Source organism: Danaus plexippus, chromosome 14 (genome assembly GCF_018135715.1).
Source record: "Danaus plexippus chromosome 14, MEX_DaPlex, whole genome shotgun sequence".
NCBI lineage: Eukaryota > Metazoa > Arthropoda > Insecta > Lepidoptera > Nymphalidae > Danaus > Danaus plexippus.
Window position 1 is genome coordinate 3512750 of NC_083546.1, and position 20840 is coordinate 3533589.

Sequence of the window (20840 nt, forward strand, 5' to 3'; positions counted from 1 at the left end):
CTAAATTTTTTTTTAGATTTAAGTGTTTTAATTTGGTGTAAAGTCAGTATTAGATTTGTTCGGGTAATCAGCGGCACCTTGATAGTATTATTATTATTTTATCGTGTATATTGTCTGTACTGGAATTTGAAAATATACTTTGATCATTGTAAACAGCATTTTTACTTATCGCAATACAGGCGGACCCAACACATGATATTATGGGCATTAGAACACGCAGACTAGAACATTTAGGTCATGTAACCATCGTGGCATTTAACTGCAAATGAGTTAAATTGACAAGTGTTTGCCAACTTTTGAGTGTGTTTTGTCACTTACAAACCTCAGGAGGTGACTAACATTAGCAAGAGAACTACGTTAAATATTTTTTTAAATAAGAATAAAATTTATTTCAAGCAATGATGTAAATAGACAATAACATTAAAATTAAAACACAAAATATGAGATTAAGACCTATTTTCTTTTCGTGCTGAGTTCTTCGGCGTCCTTTATAGTATCGGGTAATTTGGTACCCAAAGTTTCAGGCGTTGTGAATATAAGCAGACCAGATAAGAGCGCAAAAGAAGCAAAAAGCACGGAAGGCAAACTCTCCCATACTGTAAGGGCCTGAAAATAATTGCTTATTTAGGGAAAACCTTTAAAAGTAACTCTCAGTTAATACAAAAATTAAACATACAAGTGCGGGTGTCAGAGGTGCTGTAATAGATCCAAGGCGACCAAGCATAGAAGAGAAAGCGAAGAGACTGTGTCGATACTTGGTTGGATATAGTTCAGCAGTATACACATATACCGATGTCATCACGATAGCAATACAATACTTGCCGAGTAAATAAAAAATAAGTGACAGTGTAGGGTAGCCTGAAAAATAAAACAAAATGTACAGATTAGCTGATTACGATAATATAATACTCCACAGTTGACTGATACATATATTTTTTTATAACCATTGGTTTATCATAAACTTACAACATTTTCTATTTAATGTTTACAAAATATTAGAATTAAAAATTATTTATAAAAAATATTTTAAAACTTACCCACATACAAGTTTAAGTAATTGATTAGCCTAGACTAGTATAACTTACCAGAAGGAATAAATGCAAATGCTAGTTGACAGGCAGCACATATCCAGTAACCAGCGATTAGAACAGGTTTCCTTCCAATTCTATCTAGCAAAAGAATCGCTGTCCAATAACCCGGAATTTCTACAGCTGCTACATACACATAATTTAAATACCGGTTTCCTGATAAATTTACGGCATTTATGGACATTCCATAATAGACCAGGGTATTCGTTATCCACCATATAGGAGCAACACAGCATCTCGAGAGAATTATCTTGGATCTGAATACCAAAATCGGTAGCCATGGTTCTTTAGGTTTTACAATTAATTTCTCAGCTTCAGCTGTATCTCTCAATGCCTGCAGTGATTTCTCTGAAAGCTTCTTATTATTCCATTTTGCTACTTTTTGCAAAATTGCTTCGGCTTCTTCATATCGTCCCTTACTCATTAACCAACGAACCGACTCCGAAAGTATCCAGAAATATAATACAACCAGAAGTTGTGGAGCGTATAATACTTGAGTAAGGGATCTCCATGACGGTACACCCCAAGCTATAAGACCAAGAATTACTTGCCCTAAAGCAAACATTGTAGATATAGTTGCTCCCACTGGTACTCGATATTTAGGTCCAACTAGCTCAGTGACTAAAAATATATATAAAATTCTTATTCTAATAAAAATTAAATAATAAGAAGAATATTAATATAAAACAAAACTTTAAACTAACCTAAAATATAACACGATGAATATGCTCCAGCACCGATAGTCGATTCAATAACTTCTAAGGTTAAAAACCATTCGTACGAATTAACGAACGACCTAACTAGACCAAGCCAACCAGTGTTAAAAGCATTTATGGTTAAAGCAACCCGACGACCCCAACGATCTGAGATGTAACCAGTAATCGGGAGTACCAGCAAAGTTCCAATGGTACGAATTGAACCAATTTGTGATCGTTTCCATTCGTCGCAAGCCATATTAAACTATAAAATGTAAATAACACATCATAATCACATTTATAACCACAACTGTTATTTATTTAAGTTACCTTCCTGTGTATGTAATTAAAATATTATGTAAATTAAATAATATATTCAACAACTTACATCATACACAACACTCAGTGTATTCTCATACACATAATCCTGACATGGTTCAGTTTGTGTTCGATCAAATAGTTCTGCTGGACACACATTTGTGGAAGATAGCAGTTGAGAAGAATTAACATATCTTTCACAATTTTCAAAATTAGTCAAACTAGTCCCTGGCACTGCGTTAAGAATCCAATCCGGAGCGTAAATGGGATTTTCTGTATCACATTGTGGTATGCGGCACCTAGAATGTCGTGTTTGCTTAGCTATGATTCATTTAAAACTATTGCAGTTGCTTTGGTAAGTGTGTTTGTGTGTATACATGCGTGCACGTTTGTGCCTCTCTAATTGCCGCTGTCAGGATTTGGATTTAATTTCATTCATGATCTGGTTATCCTGCAGCCTTTTATAACTAGGTCATAATGTGAAAGTGGATTGGTAAAATTTGGTTCAATATAATGTATGTGTGCTGTAAGACAGTGATAGATACTAAAGTAGTTTATTTTCATTTTATTTGTACTTTAAGAAACTTTTTTATCTTAGAATGTTTAATGATATCTGAAAGTTCCAAAGCTTTTAATTAATTATATAAAAAAGTACCCCATCCTGTAATACAAATAACATTCATAAACTTTACGTCTTTAAAAGTTTTCGACTAGTTTTAACAACATTAAAAGCAAAACCTAATTTCTTCAAAATTGAAAAGATTTTTAAGATATAGATATCAAAAGCACCTTTAATATCATCAAGCAACAGAACTTTTAATAAATCCAAGGACTTCTAATAAACCACTGACTGTAATTTTACTTAAAACGGTATATCATATGCCCAAACTTAAATTATAAGTTTAAAATTGTTACATCCTCATTACCCTGTTTACAAATACGAATTTCTTAGGAAATAAGAAAAAAAAACACTACTAAAGCCAGGCTATGCTTGCTTTTTTAAAATTAAATTCTGTTTTAATTTGGTCTAATTATTTCAAATAGTTGACCTGACAATCATAATTTCATGATAGATAAAACTATTAACACCCCTGATCCGATAATTTTTGCTAAAATATTCAAGATAATATTTTTATTTTATTAGGAAAAAATTATAATAATGAGGGAAATTACACAGTGATATTTAAAAAAAAATGCTTAATTATTAAAAAATATAATTATTTTTTAAGAAATTTATGAATTAAGTTATTATTTACCTGGAAGGTATCCTGGCAGTTGTAAAAATGTATTCACCAGATGCAAAAGCCGAAAATATAACTGGAAGCGCAGCCAAGAGTACTGTTACAATTTGATATTTCCCGATTTGTCCAACCTCCTCGACTAGGATATTGTCTAGATCAATATTTGTCCTCCCCTTTTCCACATTACCGTTTTCTTCACTAGACATTTTTAGCACCTCTTTAATCTTCAATTAGAAAAATACGAGGTGCTGATTGCGTCAACCGACACAGTATAAAGCTTTAGCAACGTATTATTCAATTTTTATTGCGAGTAATAAAAGGATTTAGTTAAGTATAGATAACTAATATTATTATTGATATGTGTCTGATATGCATACAGTATTTTTATTGTCTCGTTTTTATCATATGGTTTTCATGGACATTTAATTGATTACGAATTATTTTACTTTTACAACCATCTGTCAAAGCAGATAATCTCTGATAAAAGCAAGTTACAAAATAATAATTACGTATAATAGTTTTGAATTTGCAAAATAATGTTCTTCATTAAAACGACTAAAACTACGTACATAGTATGCTTTTTGTTTGTAACGCACCCTGCTTTATAATTTGAAACATAGTTTTTTTTATTATTTCGTCTTCTATTAGCACTATTATGAGGATTTTCAAAGTAAATGTAATTTAGTTTTGTAATTCATTTTCTCTCCAATTTTCAAAGTAAATGAAATTCATTTTCACTCCGGAATTTTTGAATTTTGAATTATATTTCTACATCCATTCTTTTTTACTGTAACGGCACTTCTACCACAAAAATTTACATTTATATTTTATTCATATCAATCACAATGTCGAAAATATAAAAAAAATAATTAATGACAAATATACCATTTATGATAATTTTTCAACATATATACAAAGATATTTTATATAAAAAAATAATATAAACCCATATTTTATTCCAAAAGAAACTTCTTTTTTATTTTAAAATATTCAGCAACAAAAAAATGTTTTGGCTCATTTAATATACAATTGAAAAAGTGTAACAAAATAATAAATTTACATAAAAATATATATAAAATTGTATGGACTTATTAATATAAACCTAATAATTATCATCATTATTTCTAGGTTTGATTATTCCAAGTCGCATCGCAACCGCGGCAACATTTGCTCTTACTTCTTCTTGGACAAGATTAAAGGACATTGCTAAAAGAGCAATACCGAAAAGAAGATACAAAGAACAAAGAGCTATGGAATGAACTGCATCCCCCGCTGCTCCACTCTGGCCCTGCAAGGACATTGTAATCACATATTCTGGTAAGATTGTTATCGAATTATCAATAAATTTAATTAACAGTGAAATAAATTATAAAAATTTTATCATTACTGTCTGCAACTTAATCACTGATCTTTTAATATAAAAATGGTATCTAAAATAATATTTACATATTATATTAGCGTAATCAAAATAACTACGAAGTTTAATAGTAAGTAATAATTTTTTTTTTTATAAAATCGTTAGTAGCTTACCTGTGCAGGTACGAAATCTCCGAAACCAATCGTAGTGAGGGTTATAAAACAGAAGTAAGCAGCATCAAGGTACTCCCAATTCTCCCATCGTTTGAACAGGAACGTGCCAGCTACTATATAGGATGCCACGAGAAACACGCAAAGCCAAATAGGTACTGGTTTTATCTATAATATAGATTCTATATTGTAAAATATATAATAGGTCTGAAATCATGAGATTTAAAAATGGTGTTTCTATTATTTGGGCTGGAACCACACTATAAGGTCTATCACGTCTCGTTAGCGTTCCAATTCCAGTCAGGTTGTATCTAATCATATTCACATAATATAATGATGATAAAATAATCCTTACATACGTTAGTTTAAATTTACAGTAATTACATATGTGTAACATTAGCGATGTGTAACCTGGCATTGATGTAGGTTACTTATTATTTTTAACATTAATTTCATTTAACTGAATATTATTTAAGTTAATATTATTTCAATTTAATAGCTAACTGAAAGGGTAGCAAAAAAGCATTCATACTATTGATGTCGTGACAAGTTCGATCTTGCTCAAACAAATTTTCTTCAAGAATCATGACTGCAATATGAGCTAACTGGATCTGTTAAGTATATAGTATGAATGAAAAATTGTATTTTATTTAGCCCTGCACACCGAGATCGGACAGCGAACAAACCGCGATCGAACTTATGGTGTGGATCCAGCCTTATCGTATTCGACGAAAATAATACAGAAGTTATATTTTTTATACAATTTAATATACTAGAAAACAGTAAATATTGATATTTTATATACGCGTATAATATAAATAATAAAATCGAAGTCCATAAAGCTAAAAAAGGAATGTAATTTCTCAAACATTGTAATTTGATATTTACAATTTTTTATTAAATCATGTGTGGAAAAATAAAATTTCAAAACAAATATTTAAATCTTTATAAATTAAATAATAAAATTGCAATAATACCCCTGTCTATTACAAGTCTCATCAAGTTATTCGTAACAGTAACGTTTATATGAATCTATTCTAACCCACAGCATATTAAAATAACTAGTTTGTTGTATTGTTCATAACATTTATGTTTAAAGTCACGAATAACATTTAATCTTGTTTGAGCAATAATTAAATATATTTTATATATAATATACTCACTTCTTCCTTGACAGATGCAGCATATATTTCCGACTGACGGGAACCCCAAACTATTTAAAAACAAATATTTGTATAAGTATTGTAATAAATATTTATATGATATAAGCTATTAATAATTATTTCATGGACAAACCCGCAGGGCGATCGCGTCGTAATGGTGGTAACTCGTCACTATAGTCATCTCTTTCCGGTGTCGGCGTCTACATACAACAAGAGAAACAAATGAAATCGATATATCGATGTTTCTATTATTTATGAAGACATTCAAAATTTTTCTTACATATCTATAAGGCAACGGTACACTGTCATCCACAGTATGCAAACGTCGTAATCTTCTCCCATGACCTCTTTCAACATCTCTGTCGTCTTCTTCCCATCGGCGATCATAGTCTACGGCACTTTTTGCACGTCGCCCTCGCCCACGTTTATCAATATATTCTTCTAGATCTCGCTCTATATATTCTGATCTTCCTCGATCTTTTCTGAAAAAAATATAGGTATACTAGCTTGTAATATTAAGGTATAATAAGTGATAACGTAAAGCAAACATTTGTTATATCAATGAGATATTACAGTTTTATATTTTAGGATATGTAGATTTATGCTGATGAATTTAATTGTAATGGGAGCTACTGAGTTCCCATTACAATTGGAAATTCTCTTTATCAACGTACCTGTATAATCTTTGTTTCACTTAGTAATGTGTTATGGTTTAAAAATATATTAGTGTATTATATATGACATCACAAACATGAGACGAAACCTCTCAGCATTCCATGGATTCACCGTGCGGGTGCCGGGTCCATCGCGTTGCAGGGAGAGGAGCTTCAACAGTGCCAGGGACTTGCGACCCAGGTGTAGGTTTAAGGGGCCCCTATCCTACGGGCGTTAAACGTCCACCTCCACTGTCCAAGCTCCTCTCTCTACCTAACCAAATATGAAATGAACCTGCTAGGGCTGCCTCCGACGCACGTTCCAAGAATGAACTGATGTTAGTTCTTTGCAGGCTTAAGTCTTTTAGCAGGTTTTAGAGAGATTTGGCTGTTATACCTCTCGCTCCTACTTCTACCGCATACGAATTTACAACGAACATATTCTTAGTGAGTTCGTTAGTGAGCTCGTAATACTTGTTGACCTTGATGGCATGGTCTTTGGGGATGTTGGTTTCCCAAGGAACCGTGAGCTCTATTAGTACAACGCGCTTTAAAAGTTGCGAATATAAAAATATGTCCGGTCTGGAGGCCGACGCACAAATATACTCTGGGATCTTATATCGCTTCTCATACGTGTCCATCATTAAAGTCCAATCCGAAGCCGCTTTAAAAATAGAGTAAAGCTTGACGTTTGATTTTGTATCCCTAGTGCCTTCTCTCACAAAACCTATTGATCGTTGTTTCGTGGTTAATTCTTTTTACGCTCTTGCTACCGATAGACTAACCGCTTCTCGTATGATTTCTAAAACCCTATCGTGACGACGCGAGTATTGACCGCTATCCAGGAGTACCCTACATCCCACCAGCAAAGACTTAGCAGTTCTAACTGCCTCCCCGCAGATGTAGCAAGTTTTTTCGGTACCTTTACCCCATCTTACTAAATTACTCTGATCTGGGAGAGTCATCTGGAACGCATTGAGATAGAATTTTTGCAGTGCTGTCGACCAATCCTGAATTAAAGTGCGCCATTATAGTACTAATGGGATGCATAAATCTCCAATGTGTAGCCACTCATTCTGCATTTCTAAGCTCATTGCATGGATCTTATATTTAGAATTCTCGTCTTGCCGAATAAAGGTCTTTAATATATCCGTATCTTTGGCCTTCCTACTTGATCCTAACCCTACTCTGATACTTTGTGCACCTATCATAAACTGTTTGTTGAATTGAAGTCTCGATTCTAGCTCTAGGGCATCATTGTCTTTTGGGAGTCATGTAATAACGTATCCTGGGATTTACCCAAAATATGTCTCTTGGAAACTGTTAGGTGTTTATTGAGCTCCGATGGCCTTTTTAGATTCGTCCCAAAATTATTTCGATCCCTGAATAACGCTGACGAATCAGCCGACAGCGCGAGCCCGAGCCAAAACTCCAAAACCTTTACGACGCTTGCCAATAGTTTCGACAGAAGAGTCTTACTAAAATCATAGACGAGGAAAGGCCAATTCAAACGTGATATTAGATAATTATCGTAGATCCAAGCTTTTTTAACGTTACTAATCGGTTGGTTTTCGACCTTGTTAAGATCGTTCCAAAAAACTATCTACTATTCTTTCTAAAGATGGAGCACGACTTATATTATCAATCTTATGACCGAGAAATTTAAAAGCAGCATTTTCCGTTATCGTAGAAACGCATTGACCGCCTGACGATAATCCCGGATCGTATGAGGTATATTTTGTATTTCGTCTACCGAGACACAGACAGTGACATTTATTTGGTTTTGTCCTCAATCCATCCGTCCACTCACAGAATTTATCCACCTCATCCAATAGAACGTGACAGTGTTAGGGGTTACGTGTCAGTATAGCGAGTTCGTCAGCGAAGGCTAAGATGGATTCTGTGTATTTGTTATTGAACTTGAACCGATACCCCCATTTTTTCTCGTTGCTGATTAGTTTATCTACTAAAATATTAATAACAATATTAAATATTATTGGGGACAAACAACACCCCTGAAATAGTCCTACATTATATCTCAAAGTTTTTGAAACGCCTTCTTTAGATATTATAGAAAACTTTAATTTTGAGTAATATGACGAGATCATATCACTAACTACTGTTGGAAGGTTATACCATTTTAGCGCGAATAACATTACTCGTGTTGTATCGACCCGAACGCAATCTCTAAGTCTATCCAACAAACTGGTACTTGTCTATAATAAAATCCGTAAAATATTAAAAATAATTAACTCCTAATTCGTCATATTATTTCTACCCTATTTTTATCTGACTTACATGGCTAGTTTGGATACTTATAGGATGTATTATTTTATAGAGATTAGTTATACACATATTTATAAACTTTGAAAACCCAACAATTTTGTTATGATAAATAGTCATGTAAGATTTTAAACCTCTATTCAAGAAAAATGTGTCATTCTGTTTATTTATGTCAACAATTTTTTTTATAGCCATATACATTTTTCTTTTTGTGATACGAGAATTTCATTTCCATTTCTGTTTACACTTATCGTAAAACTACCTTCTTTCCATGGCTACTCTTCTGTTTCTAGGTATGTCAAACTCAAAATCTTCATCTTCAGGATCATAATCCCTTTCTCTATATATGTAATCATCTCGTTCTCTACGTCTTCTCTCTCTTTCTTCCTTCGCTTTTCTCTCTCTATAATTCTCATAATCAACATCATGTAGATCATGCATTTCATAAATTTCTTTCTCCTCATCGAAATCAAAATGTCTTTGATCATCAAAATCACGCCGAGGTCCAAAATCTGGTTTCGATTTTGTTGGTCTTGGTAAAGACTTGCTTCGAAATTCTGGTTTGGAAGTGACCTTACTTTGATAATCTTCCAAATCTTTGAGGGCAGCATGCAAGTCTTGTAAAGGTAAAGATATTTTTGGAAAATCTTCTGGAAGATAATAATAAATTTTAGTCACTTATAAGGACAATTTCTATCACTTAATACATCATAATTATAATAAAAACCTTCATCATCATAATATGGTTCTCTTCCATATTTTTCATATCTAACAGGAGATCGATCTTCTAATTCAAAATCTCTTAAACCTAAAGGAAAAAACAAAAGGGAAGAATATTTATAACAATGTCCATTATGATTGAATCTTATCTGACGCAAGCATTAAAAACAATTGTTGAATTTTAATCATAACAAAACATAGCATGTGACAATCACTTTTGATCTCACGAAAAATATCTATGAATATTAATTCCATAATTTCAAATGCACCAATAATCAAACAAATTTTTATATCAAATTTGTACTAGAGTTAATATAAAACTGTAACTTCTAATGTTGATCTTAAGTTTCAAAAAGGAATTTACCAGGTCTGGAATTTAAAGGTGGTTGTGATCTAGTTCGTGGAGGACTGGCAACAGCCGCTGGGAAGGGACGAACACGACGTGGTTTCGCGCTGTTATACCCACTGTCACGATATCTGATGGAAGGTTTTATTGACAAATTATAAATCAAACTAGTGTTATTCGGATTTACTACGCGGATTTTATTATTTAAAAACTACATAATCTCGACGTTTCGGTTACTTTGCAGCAACCGTGATCACGGGCAGACGAGGTTATGTAGTTTTTAAATAATAAAATCCGCGTAGTAAATCCGAATAACACTAGTTTCATTTAAATGAATACTCGCGAAAATCTTAGATCTCATTAAATTATAAATCACATAATGTAACTACGTATGTATGTATGTATGTAACTTAGTAACACCTCAGACGTTTATAAAACTACCCACCGACAATCGGTGTCAGAATGTGATCTTTCTAACGGTTTTTTACGTCTCACAGAACCCCGCATGCTTCCACCTCTAGCGGCTTTATATCTGTAATATTTTTAATTTTAATTACAAACTTTCTTTTTAGTTAATACTCAGACACCGTTTAAAATGTCAATAATTTTTTTTTAACCTGTGATGATGACGTCTTTGTTTCGGTGGTCGAGTGCAAACATAACAACATACACGCCAATATAAAAACCTGGAAGACATTAAGAATTATTTTTTTAATAATAATAATAACCAAAATTACATTACATATTTACGTACCTGAAGGATGAAGCCATGACGTCACCAATATTTGAAAGACAAAGCAACATCAAAGGTATACCAAGAATCGCATAAAAAATTGTCACAACTTTTCCTGTCTGAGTCTTTGGAGCGATGTGACCATACCCTAATTAAAACATAATTACTTATTATTCTAAACATGTATAAATTGCAATATATTGTAGTTAATTTAAAGAGATTTCATGTTTTAATTATATAGGGATTTAGAGCCTGAGTCAATAAAATAGCAAAAGAAGTATCATACGTTTTATTTTTTTTTTATTGAAAATAAGATACACAAGATATTAGTATTGGACTACTCTCTTGGGGAAAATATAATAGTTTATAATTTAAGAGATTTGTAATTTATACGATAAGTAATTACACAGAACGGCCCTTAGTTTTATAAAAAAGAATATAAATGGTTAAATAGAAACGCTTCTATTTTAATAAAACCCCCGACCCAAAAAAAGTACGCAATTGTTATGACAAAAGGTTAGTGTTTCAAATGTCAGATCCTACATATGCTTGCAAGCAAACTGTGCGTGTAACATTCCTATCACACCTAACAAACGACCTGTTGACTTTGAAGACCTGAACCGATTTTGACCAAACATGGCTAAGGACACTCTCGACGGATATACCTTTCAAACAAATAAAAACCGCATTAAAGTTTGATCATCCGTTTGGGAGCTACATTGCCTCAGACAGACACATACACACACAGACACGACAAACTTATAACACCCCTTCGTTTTTGCGTCGGGGATTAAAAACACAATTAGTTTTTGAATATCTTTCAAATAGACAAGATAACAAAAGTAACATTGTTGAAAATATTATCTAAGTATCAAGCATCGGTGGTTCAGTGGTAGAATGCTCGCCTGCCACGCGGGCGGCCCGGGTTCGATTCCCGGCCGATGCAAACTTCTTTTCGAATTTATTAACGAAACTATTTTTTTATATTCATATTCTTTAAATCTCAGTTATTACTGTACTATTAGCTTTTTATTAGCAATGAGCAATAAATAAATGATAAAATAATTAAATTAAGAAACATTTTAATTTTTTTTTTAAAGGCTGATCTCAATTTCATAAAACAATTACAAAACTACAATGTTTATTCCATTAATTTTACTTAATACGAAAAGTCAACTATGCAATAAGATAATACTATCTGGTTTTGATGATGATGTATTGTTAAAATAATATGCTTGTATTAAAAAAATATTTTTTAACAAGTCAACATAATAAGCAAGTGTAGAATATAATAATAACTCGGCAAGAGTTATTTTACGCTGCATGATTTTCTTATGTCATAGAATCTCATACAATGTCAAAAAAGTTTTGAGCCTAAATGTAGTCCAATATCCGAAATCACACATCTGATCAAATTGGATTGAAACTTGAAGCAGTCGGAAAAAAAAACAATTATTTCAAACTAATGACAACATATTTTTAAGAACTCTTACAAATCGATATCATTAGAATAGAGCAATTTAACAAATGTCTTGCTATGAAACTATTTAATAAAAGAACGTAGCAAAAATACTTAATCTGATACCGAGGTGGTCAAAACCGAATATCTGGGTCGCCAAGACCTTAGGGCTTCCCCAACTTTAAAATCCTGTTATGGCGAAACAACCTTCACCGTACAGCTTATTTATCTAATATTATAGTTTTTTTTTTTAAAGCGATTTTTTTATATAGATTTCCACATTTTAATTTATATCTCTTCATTTTAAATCGACGTCTCATTATTTTTCTACTGTAAGAAAAATGTAATAAACGCTCGACATTGAGATCCACCATATTTTTAATGATAATAAAATCGAGTAGTAAGTATTTTCAATAGTCTCTTTTATTAAATAAAAAAATCAGATATTTTTAAAGTTAAGGCACATTTTAAAATTGCGGTTTGTTATGATTATTAACTTGGCGTTTAAATTATTTTAAGAAACGAAAATTTTAATGCTTTGAGAAAAAAAGCTCTACAACGTAAGAGTATCAGTATATATTATTTATTTTCCAGATCATTATTTAGAGCAATTCATCTATTACTTGAGTCATCAGCCATTTTCCTTGAAATATTTTCGCAACAGTACAAAAAGATTAACATTGGTATAACTATCAATGAAAAGAACTTTAATAAGATGTTAAGGTGGGCACTCGCAGCTACACAGTCTTGCAGTTGCTAGCAACGGGTGCGCCCGCGACTTAATTTACCGATTATTGCTATCATTTATTTTGTTATGACTACTTAAATTATTATTAAAAAAATGTTATTCGGTAAGTACACTTGATTATTAACTTTAAAGTTTTATTAAGCAAAATAAAATATATTGTTTTAATAACTATAGAAGATTCATATAGATGTTACAACTAAATGCTTTCTTAGGTTCATTCATTTAATTTTTTTTTAATTCTCATTCCTAATACTCTTTTATTATCGAACAACATCAAAAACCACTTCGAAACCAATAATATAGCCTTGACCTACATCGAAGTCCAAAATTTTATTTAATGATCAACCTTGCGACATGCCATTTATGTTGTTTATATTTTGACTATAAGGATTAAAGTACTGGCCATTATTTTGTTTTGCATATTTGTGATAAAATATTATATACATCCACACAAGATTCACAACATTAAAATGAACTTAATATAAACAACACTAAATCAATTAGTACATAAAACATTTGGCGGTAATATACTACTACTTATTATACTAATTGGTCTATAGATAGAATTATAACCTAACGTAATTAAATTGTATTTAATATTAGAATGGATTATAAGAAAAAAATGCGTAAAACATTTAAAATACTTTGGACTCGTTAATTTATATTCCTAATTATGAGTCACCATTAAATTAAATGAATATTTATTTTTCTGCCTTTTGAAAATTCTTGTGTTACGAAAAATTCACGGTTAAAATATATGAAGCATATAAAGTCGCATCAATTTCTGTCTTTTCATCGTGTTGTGTTGACTTGTGATCGATTATTATATAGACATCCAAATTATTTCAACTTGTGTATTGAGTCACTATTCGTTATTTAGAAAAATGTCTAAATCAATTTCTTATCTACCCGTTATTGTCATAATAATATATGAATAGATCATGTCTCTGAATAACATTTAAAAGAATCCTACGTACAAAATTTAAAAAAACTCTCGCTGTAAGATTTTCTGTCGGCTTCCTTTATAAATTATTAAAATGACTATCACGTCCACGATAATAATACTAATATGTCGTTTGACTATCAAATGGCCTCAGATATAGCCATTTATATAAAAAAGAACATAATAATATTTTCAAAATACTAAAATTAATGTTTAACCAAAAAAATATAAAATATATTTAGTTAAATGTATTTTTGATCAGGAATCAAAAAGAAAAACATAATTTAACTCATTGACTGTTTAAAATCATATTTAGAACTCAATAATTAAACTCAATAGAACAAATTGTTTTGCATTAGCATCAAGGGTTGTATTGGAGTGAGTCACAGGTAAGTGCACTTCGCGTGTTATGGTTGAATATAGGATGTTATTATAGAAGACAATGCAATGATGTCACTCAATCTTATATAATTACTAGTGCATATGTTTTAGAAGTATAGTTTACAACAGTAAAAGTAAATACATATATATTTTTATATTGTTTTCATATTATTTTTTTATTTGCAGGCATTATTTCATTATTTGTCATCATAGTCAGCGCTGAAAGTTGGCGCTGGCCTGACATGGCCGCTGAAGATAGCGTGCGCATTGATTCTAAAGTAGCCTTTATCGATTCTAAATCTGATATCACTAAAAGGTACGCTTAAATTTTTTATATTAAATTACAACTTTCTTCGTAATATCCAAATGCTAAAGGTACTTAATTTCGTAAGTACAGGAAAAAATATTCCAATACAATAGAACAAAGTGGATATATATAGTTCCACGCCAGTGAGTTTCGGCACCTTGGCCGGGTTTGCTGCATCTCACAAATTGTTTAATAACAATGCCTATTACGTATCATCACACATTCAATTAGATTGCGTGGTAAATATTATCTAGGTTTATTTTAAGTATCTTATTTGCGTTACATATTTTAATCTTATTCCAAATGGTTAAAGCATGCATGTACATGATCAATTTATTTAAAAATTAACAAACAATATAATTAGATTTCCATTACGTTATTTAAAGTATTTTGAGGTAATTTTATATTTAAAATATTAATTGCTGTCATAAAACCCGAACACATACTCTTAGATTCTGCCAAAGAAAAGTGATTTAAGTATATGGTAATTTGAAATATACATATATCGGAGAATTTCATTAAAAGAAAAAGAGGAAATTTGTTGCTTCATAAATAAAAAAAAAATAAGGATTAATAATTGAAAAGGAATCACGGTTATAATGGATAATTCCATACTAAAAAAATTAAAAACAATATTCTATAAAATAAATAATCAAAACTGAAATAAATAGTCTAAATGTGAATCAACTATTTAATCAAACTTATTTAGTTTGGGGAATACCAAAATCTAATAGAGCGGGGCCGGCGTAAGATTACGAAAGATAAAGTATTAAAATTATACAGTTGCTTCATTGCATTTGAGTTAATTAGTTATTAAGTAATATTACATTGTTTAATTTTTTTATTCATAAAAAATTTCAGTTGAGTTAATATTTGTTAATAACAAGAGATAATATTTGTTATAGTTAAGAATACTTTACAAATTTTCGTAATGAAGCAAATTATGAAATAAATTTTATTCTCTTCCTATCAGCTTTCGATAGCTTTTTAATATTTTATGTAAATAACATGAATAATAAAATGTAAAAGAAATTGTGCCAGAATAACATTTTAATACGTAGTAATAAACTATTCTTTCATGAAGGTTTGGTCTCCAAAAGTTAAACAAACGTTTATAGGTTGCTATAAAAGTCTATTTTTATAATAAAGTTAATTAATATCAATAAACATTTGAAAGATTCATAACTTTAGAGATTTAAATAATGTTTTATTAGCAAAAGCGTACTATAGCTTTGTAAAGTTACTTTCATTGTAATATTGTCTTTTATATAGTAAATTATACTGAAGATAGCAACAGTCGAGGTTTTTTTTATGGTTTTTCAGTACAGTACTATATTCTTGATGGTTGATTATACTCACAAGTACATTTAATTTAACCTATTTAAAAAATATTCCTTAGTATTATTGAATAACATTTCATATAAAAAAATAAATAATAATAAAAACACGGAACTATTACCAATTATTTTACCTGATTGGCAAACGTCTTTGAACCGCAACAGTTCAACAATCGATACTGCTGGTCATGTTATGCAAACATTACTTTTACTTACCAACAAGAGTGATGTAAACTTACAAAATAGAATACGACCTTGGAATAACTTTATTACAAGCATTTAAACGTACATTTAGTTTACTTAAAAAGACAAACATTAAAGTATTTCTTTCTTCGATTTATAATTAACATCTACTAAAATATTGTCGATGCATGTCTTATGTGTGATTTTGATTTTAGAGGTGACCGTGGAAACACGCAAGCAGATGAGATTCCTTTCGAAAGACCCAAAGATACTGAAGGCTTTTATAACAGACCGCCTGACTCCGGACGATATCCCGTACGAGTTGAGGGAGGAAACAGGTAAGAGATATATTTATATACAGTGATATGAATTATGCAATAATTTATGACTCCTTGAATTATTCTCAAAATTATAACATTATTTCAGAAACCAAAGATATGAATCAGATGGTACATTAGATTCATTACAGTTTTGTAAATGTGTGACGATGCCGGATTGTCAAGTACAGACCGACACTGCAGTAAGTAAATCAGTATTTTAAAATACCAAAAATAACGTTTTATTGTTAAAATAATAAATGATTCAAAACTTACATATATTGAAGTTGCCAAATAATAACTATAAACTCAACTTCAATTATGCTAAAAAAAATCTTTTGTTTTCTTAACAGAATGCTTGCGGACCGAACAAATATCTTTGCTGTTATAATCGTCTAAATCCATATCAGTCAGGTATAATAATTTTATTAATATTATTTACGTCATCAGAAGATATATAGAAAAAATATTAAGATTGCGTAAATAAGAACGCTTTAATTGTTTTTCTTATTTTAGATTACTTTAATGAAGTTAATGGAGATCGCCCAATGCTTCTTCCTAACCGAGAACAGTTATCAGGCTCATTTTCACCTCGGCCTTATGCGGACAATAATATTTTATTTAATTCAAGATTTGAACAGCAAAACAGTTTTCAGTCACCTTTCAATGGCGCTCCAAAACCACAAATTCTTGTAGGGCCAAATGGACCCACAGGAATTATTGGACCCCAAAGGCCAAAAGTGACAAATGAACCCTCCGGAAACATTGGACTCGATAAACCTGTTCTTGTGGGACCTAGTGGACCAACTGGTATAATAGGACCATCGAATGATAAGACAGGAACAAATGTTCTAATTAGCCCAAACGGTCCCAATAGAGAGTTAGGTCAAAGCGCATCTGCTCAAAGAGGAGTATTAGTTGGCCCTGGGGGTCCTACTGGAGTTATTGGACCAATCTACAGGCAACCAATTCTCATTGGCCCCGGCGGTCCTACAGGTATAATAGGACCAAGACGCCAAGGTATATTAGTTGGACCCGGAGGCCCAACCGGTATTATAGGACCTTCCAGATACCAATATTCACAAGGTTCTGGGCTATTAGTTGGTCCTGGTGGGCCAACTGGTATTATTGGTCCTGGAAGACAAATACTCGTAGGTCCGGGTGGCCCTACCGGTCAAATAGGACCAAGAAACTTCGGTAAATAAGTGTTATGTTGTGATAAATACTAACTTAATTTCAAACTTTTGATGATTAAATGTGGGCAACACTCTTGTTTACGACTTACTGAGTGCTAGTAGTGATTAGTTTAAGTAAATATTGCGGAAAATGTAACCGTAATAACGAAATAACGAAAATCTGTAGTTTTGCAGTTTTTATGTAGTTGTATATAATAATAGTTTTTCATTTTTGTATAGTTGTATATATAGTGTAAGTGTTTACATATGTATATTTATATTATACGTAAGCTTTCTTCATGTATGGAAAAATAAATGAAAATTGTTTGTAAATTGTACTATTACATTTTCCAGGCTGTTCTCGTCGCAAGAATAATGACACAAAAATATTATCAGATTCTGTAGTCAAGCTAAATAAAACTAAATGTTCATGTATTGCCCATTAAAATATTGTAAATGATTGAAATTGGATGTTTGAAAAGTTCCAATCCTGTTTCTCTATGAATCTTTCTTTCGTGATTATTTATTTCAGTCGATATTATTTAGTTGAATATTTCTGGTGTTTATTTATTTTATATTCAAATTAAACCTAAAATAATAAACGAAACATACATACTGGAAATGTAATATTTGTAAATTCAAAAAAAAAATTACTGTTAGAAAGTAAATATTCTCAGTCACAAAATTCGTCACAATTTAAAATCCAAATATAAAAAAATTGATGTATAGAAGCAATCTGGCCGCCAGCCAATATTTGCTCCCGCGCAATACTTCCTTTGATATAATATTGCTATGCGGGAATAACTCAAACTAAACATTTTCTGGGTTCACTATTGACTTCCATTCAAAAAAAAAACAGTATCATAAACATTTTCTTTCTTTTGATTTCATAAACATTTTAGTGATGACATAATAAGGTCTGATTCAATTGAATAATAAGTTGAATACACCTTTTTGAATCATAAAAATATTTAGGATATTGTAATACTTACCTATAGTAGTAATAACGATAATCGAATAAAAGAGTGCTCCGGTGAAGGTCCATTGAATCTGTTCAGTGCTCTCGTTTCCATCCCAACCACGAACTTTCATCTCTAAGAGGATAGCGTTTTCAAAATCCTAAGAAAATTTTATATATTAGAACAGCAAAAATGAACAACATGAAAATTGATTCTTCATTTTGGTTTAAATACATCGAGATTTAAATATCCAACCTTCAACATATCGACGACTTCTGCAGTCCAGTTTGTTTGATTGAGATATGGAACTCTGTTCGTCATGAACCAAATACTATGAGTGGTATTGCCACGGATTTGTGAGATATTCTTCTTAACCTTTAAGTAATATACAATATCTTAATTATTCCCCATATTTTAATAGCAATTACACATTTTTGCGTGTTTTGTTTTATTACTTGTTAACATTGTGTATATATCTTTTACATAGTGAATTTTATTCAGATTAAATTGGTTATATATGTAAGAAGATATAGTTAGTAAGGTTTACCTCTCTCTCATTCTGCGCCTCTAGTTTTTCGAAAGTCACAGCTCCAAGAATACAGTAGGCTATCACCAAACTTATCATTACAAAGTGCGAAAACACCACAGAACATAGCTTCCATGTGTAATACAACACCTAAAAGGTAAACTGATATAATTTTTACATTATGCCCTATAAAAACTTGAGCTTCTAAAATAAATAGAATTTATATATCATTATTATTGATGAATAAAATTCCAAAATAATATTTACATAACTAAATACATAACTACATTTTAGAAAAATATATTTAGAATCAAATCATTAATCACAACTCATTTTTATTTTGATTTATTGGTACGCTCTCGTCTATGTCAATTTGCGTTGAAAAATGTCATTTCTATATAAAAAACTAGATCTGTTGAATTTCATGTTAATTTTTTTTAATAATTCAAAATAGATCTCAAGACACCTGTAGGCAAATTTATATATGAAGGTTAATATGTGTTATTAATTTGCTGCTCATTTGACATCACCTTAGCGCACTTGCTGGGTGGAGGTGGTGGACATACAGCACGTTCTACTCTTGTCTCTCTCCGGGACATCTTTTTAATTCTCTGGACTCTCGAACGTTATATTTATCTTTTCAAATTAAAACAAGGTCTATCTATCACTCTGATCATGAATATTTTTTAACCATTGACATTAAATAGAGTATACTAGGAAAAAAAATAACTCAGTATTTAGTTGTATCTGCAATTTATAATATTTATACTTACAAAAAAACAAAAATTTCACTAAATCTTTAATTATATAAATAAAACATTCGTCCATTTAATTGAACATAAACATTATTTTATTATAAATTTTTTGGTTGTTACCAATATTAAATAAACCTTTATTTAAACATTAAAACTTTATTTTAATTATATAAATTAAATACATTTGACTAAAAAGCTGAACTCTGTGAGCGACCATCGCGGGCGATCGCTTCTGGATACTAGTTTAAATCGGGACTCCAGAGTAGGTTTACGATCAACTCTTGTTTATGAGGATTTGGCCTATGTTTCGCAATAATAGTATTTGAAAATTTAACACCCGTTCTGTCTCATAATTTTTAATTCTAGATATTAATAAATTTTATAATTTGTGAATGCTTATTTATACAACATAACTGATCTGCATAAGCAAGAATGTAAGTATTAAGAGCCTTAACAACATATTTTTAATAAAATATTACGTGATAGGTTCCCTTAAAATTTTCTAATGTTTTTAACAGGACACACTCATTATTTCCCCCTGCCGGTGACGCTTTAAAAGCCAATAGGGCTAACAGAAACAGACAAGTCGAAACAAAAAAAAATAAAAATAGGTAGTGGATATCTTGTATACTATCTTCTAAATTGCTATGCTGCTTTCGACACTATAATTTTACTAAAATATCCTACAAAATACTTACTTAATTTAAAGCAAATTCTCGAAACCGTATTAAAATTGTAACATTATAAGTTTGAGAAACTTGAAATTGAATGTATTTTAATATTGGTATTATATGTGGGTTACATAAGGGTGCTGTAAGTATATTTATCATTGGTCAATAGTTTTTCCAAATTTCCAATTTTATAAACGCTCAAAAACCTTATTTTTCATTTATACAAATCTCCATCTAAAATCAAAATTTATCAATATTTTTACATCAAAAGTTAATCTGTAACAGTATACTATTGACAGCACTAAATATTCA

The 20840-nt window shown here is 30.9% G+C and overlaps 3 protein-coding genes and 1 non-coding gene across 6 annotated transcripts; 2 read left to right on the plus strand and 2 right to left on the minus strand.

The window, feature by feature from the left end:
* Positions 1 to 377: 377 nt before the first annotated feature.
* On the minus strand, positions 378 to 3680 carry LOC116769846 (solute carrier family 22 member 13-like). Its single transcript, XM_032661045.2, has 6 exons — positions 3358 to 3680; positions 2172 to 2400; positions 1793 to 2048; positions 1086 to 1709; positions 677 to 858; positions 378 to 606 (listed from the first exon to the last, which is right to left on the minus strand). The coding sequence occupies exons 1-6, from the start codon at positions 3546 to 3548 to the stop codon at positions 454 to 456; spliced, it is 1635 nt and encodes a 544-aa protein (XP_032516936.2). The 5' UTR covers positions 3549 to 3680; the 3' UTR covers positions 378 to 453.
* Positions 3681 to 4293: 613 nt separating this feature from the next.
* On the minus strand, positions 4294 to 20699 carry LOC116769727 (uncharacterized). 3 transcript variants are annotated; one of them, XM_061522523.1, is made up of 16 exons: positions 19876 to 20699; positions 19633 to 19720; positions 19124 to 19252; positions 18832 to 18951; positions 18610 to 18736; positions 10789 to 10915; positions 10652 to 10720; positions 10480 to 10566; positions 10053 to 10165; positions 9696 to 9776; positions 9231 to 9618; positions 6313 to 6514; positions 6166 to 6232; positions 6033 to 6082; positions 4873 to 5037; positions 4294 to 4630 (listed from the first exon to the last, which is right to left on the minus strand). In XM_061522523.1, the coding sequence occupies exons 2-16, from the start codon at positions 19699 to 19701 to the stop codon at positions 4445 to 4447; spliced, it is 1980 nt and encodes a 659-aa protein (XP_061378507.1). In that variant the 5' UTR covers positions 19702 to 19720; positions 19876 to 20699; the 3' UTR covers positions 4294 to 4444. The 3 variants fall into 3 exon arrangements, with proteins under 3 accessions (XP_061378507.1, XP_061378506.1, XP_061378508.1); XM_061522522.1 differs by having other exon boundaries at positions 19633 to 19738; XM_061522524.1 differs by lacking the exon at positions 19876 to 20699 and having other exon boundaries at positions 9231 to 9615; positions 19633 to 19849.
* Positions 11643 to 11713, plus strand: Trnag-gcc (transfer RNA glycine (anticodon GCC)). Its single transcript has one exon. It is a non-coding gene; the product is annotated as a tRNA-Gly (tRNA).
* Positions 12945 to 17950, plus strand: LOC116769726 (collagen alpha-1(II) chain-like). The gene is made up of 6 exons (XM_032660912.2): positions 12945 to 13077; positions 14485 to 14614; positions 16341 to 16463; positions 16552 to 16645; positions 16796 to 16856; positions 16959 to 17950. Exons 1-6 carry the CDS (start codon positions 13068 to 13070, stop codon positions 17645 to 17647), a joined length of 1107 nt encoding a protein of 368 aa, XP_032516803.2. The 5' UTR covers positions 12945 to 13067; the 3' UTR covers positions 17648 to 17950.
* Positions 20700 to 20840: the final 141 nt, after the last annotated feature.

Coding starts and splice junctions, on each gene's coding strand:
- LOC116769846 (XM_032661045.2), bottom strand. CDS start 3,548: ATGTCTAGTGAAGAAAACGGTAATGTGGAAAAGGGGAGGACAAATATT. Junction 1,710..1,792: donor TTCATCGTGTTATATTTTAG/GTTAGTTTAAAG, acceptor ATATATTTTTAG/TCACTGAGCTAGTTGGACCT. Junction 607..676: donor CACCTCTGACACCCGCACTT/GTATGTTTAATT, acceptor AATTATTTTCAG/GCCCTTACAGTATGGGAGAG.
- LOC116769726 (XM_032660912.2), top strand. Junction 14,615..16,340: donor AAATCTGATATCACTAAAAG/GTACGCTTAAAT, acceptor TTTTGATTTTAG/AGGTGACCGTGGAAACACGC. Junction 16,464..16,551: donor CGAGTTGAGGGAGGAAACAG/GTAAGAGATATA, acceptor ACATTATTTCAG/AAACCAAAGATATGAATCAG.
- LOC116769727 (XM_061522523.1), bottom strand. CDS start 19,701: ATGTCCCGGAGAGAGACAAGAGTAGAACGTGCTGTATGTCCACCACCT. Junction 10,567..10,651: donor CAAAGACGTCATCATCACAG/GTTAAAAAAAAA, acceptor AAAATATTACAG/ATATAAAGCCGCTAGAGGTG. Junction 9,777..10,052: donor ACCTTTAAATTCCAGACCTG/GTAAATTCCTTT, acceptor TTTTTCCTTTAG/GTTTAAGAGATTTTGAATTA.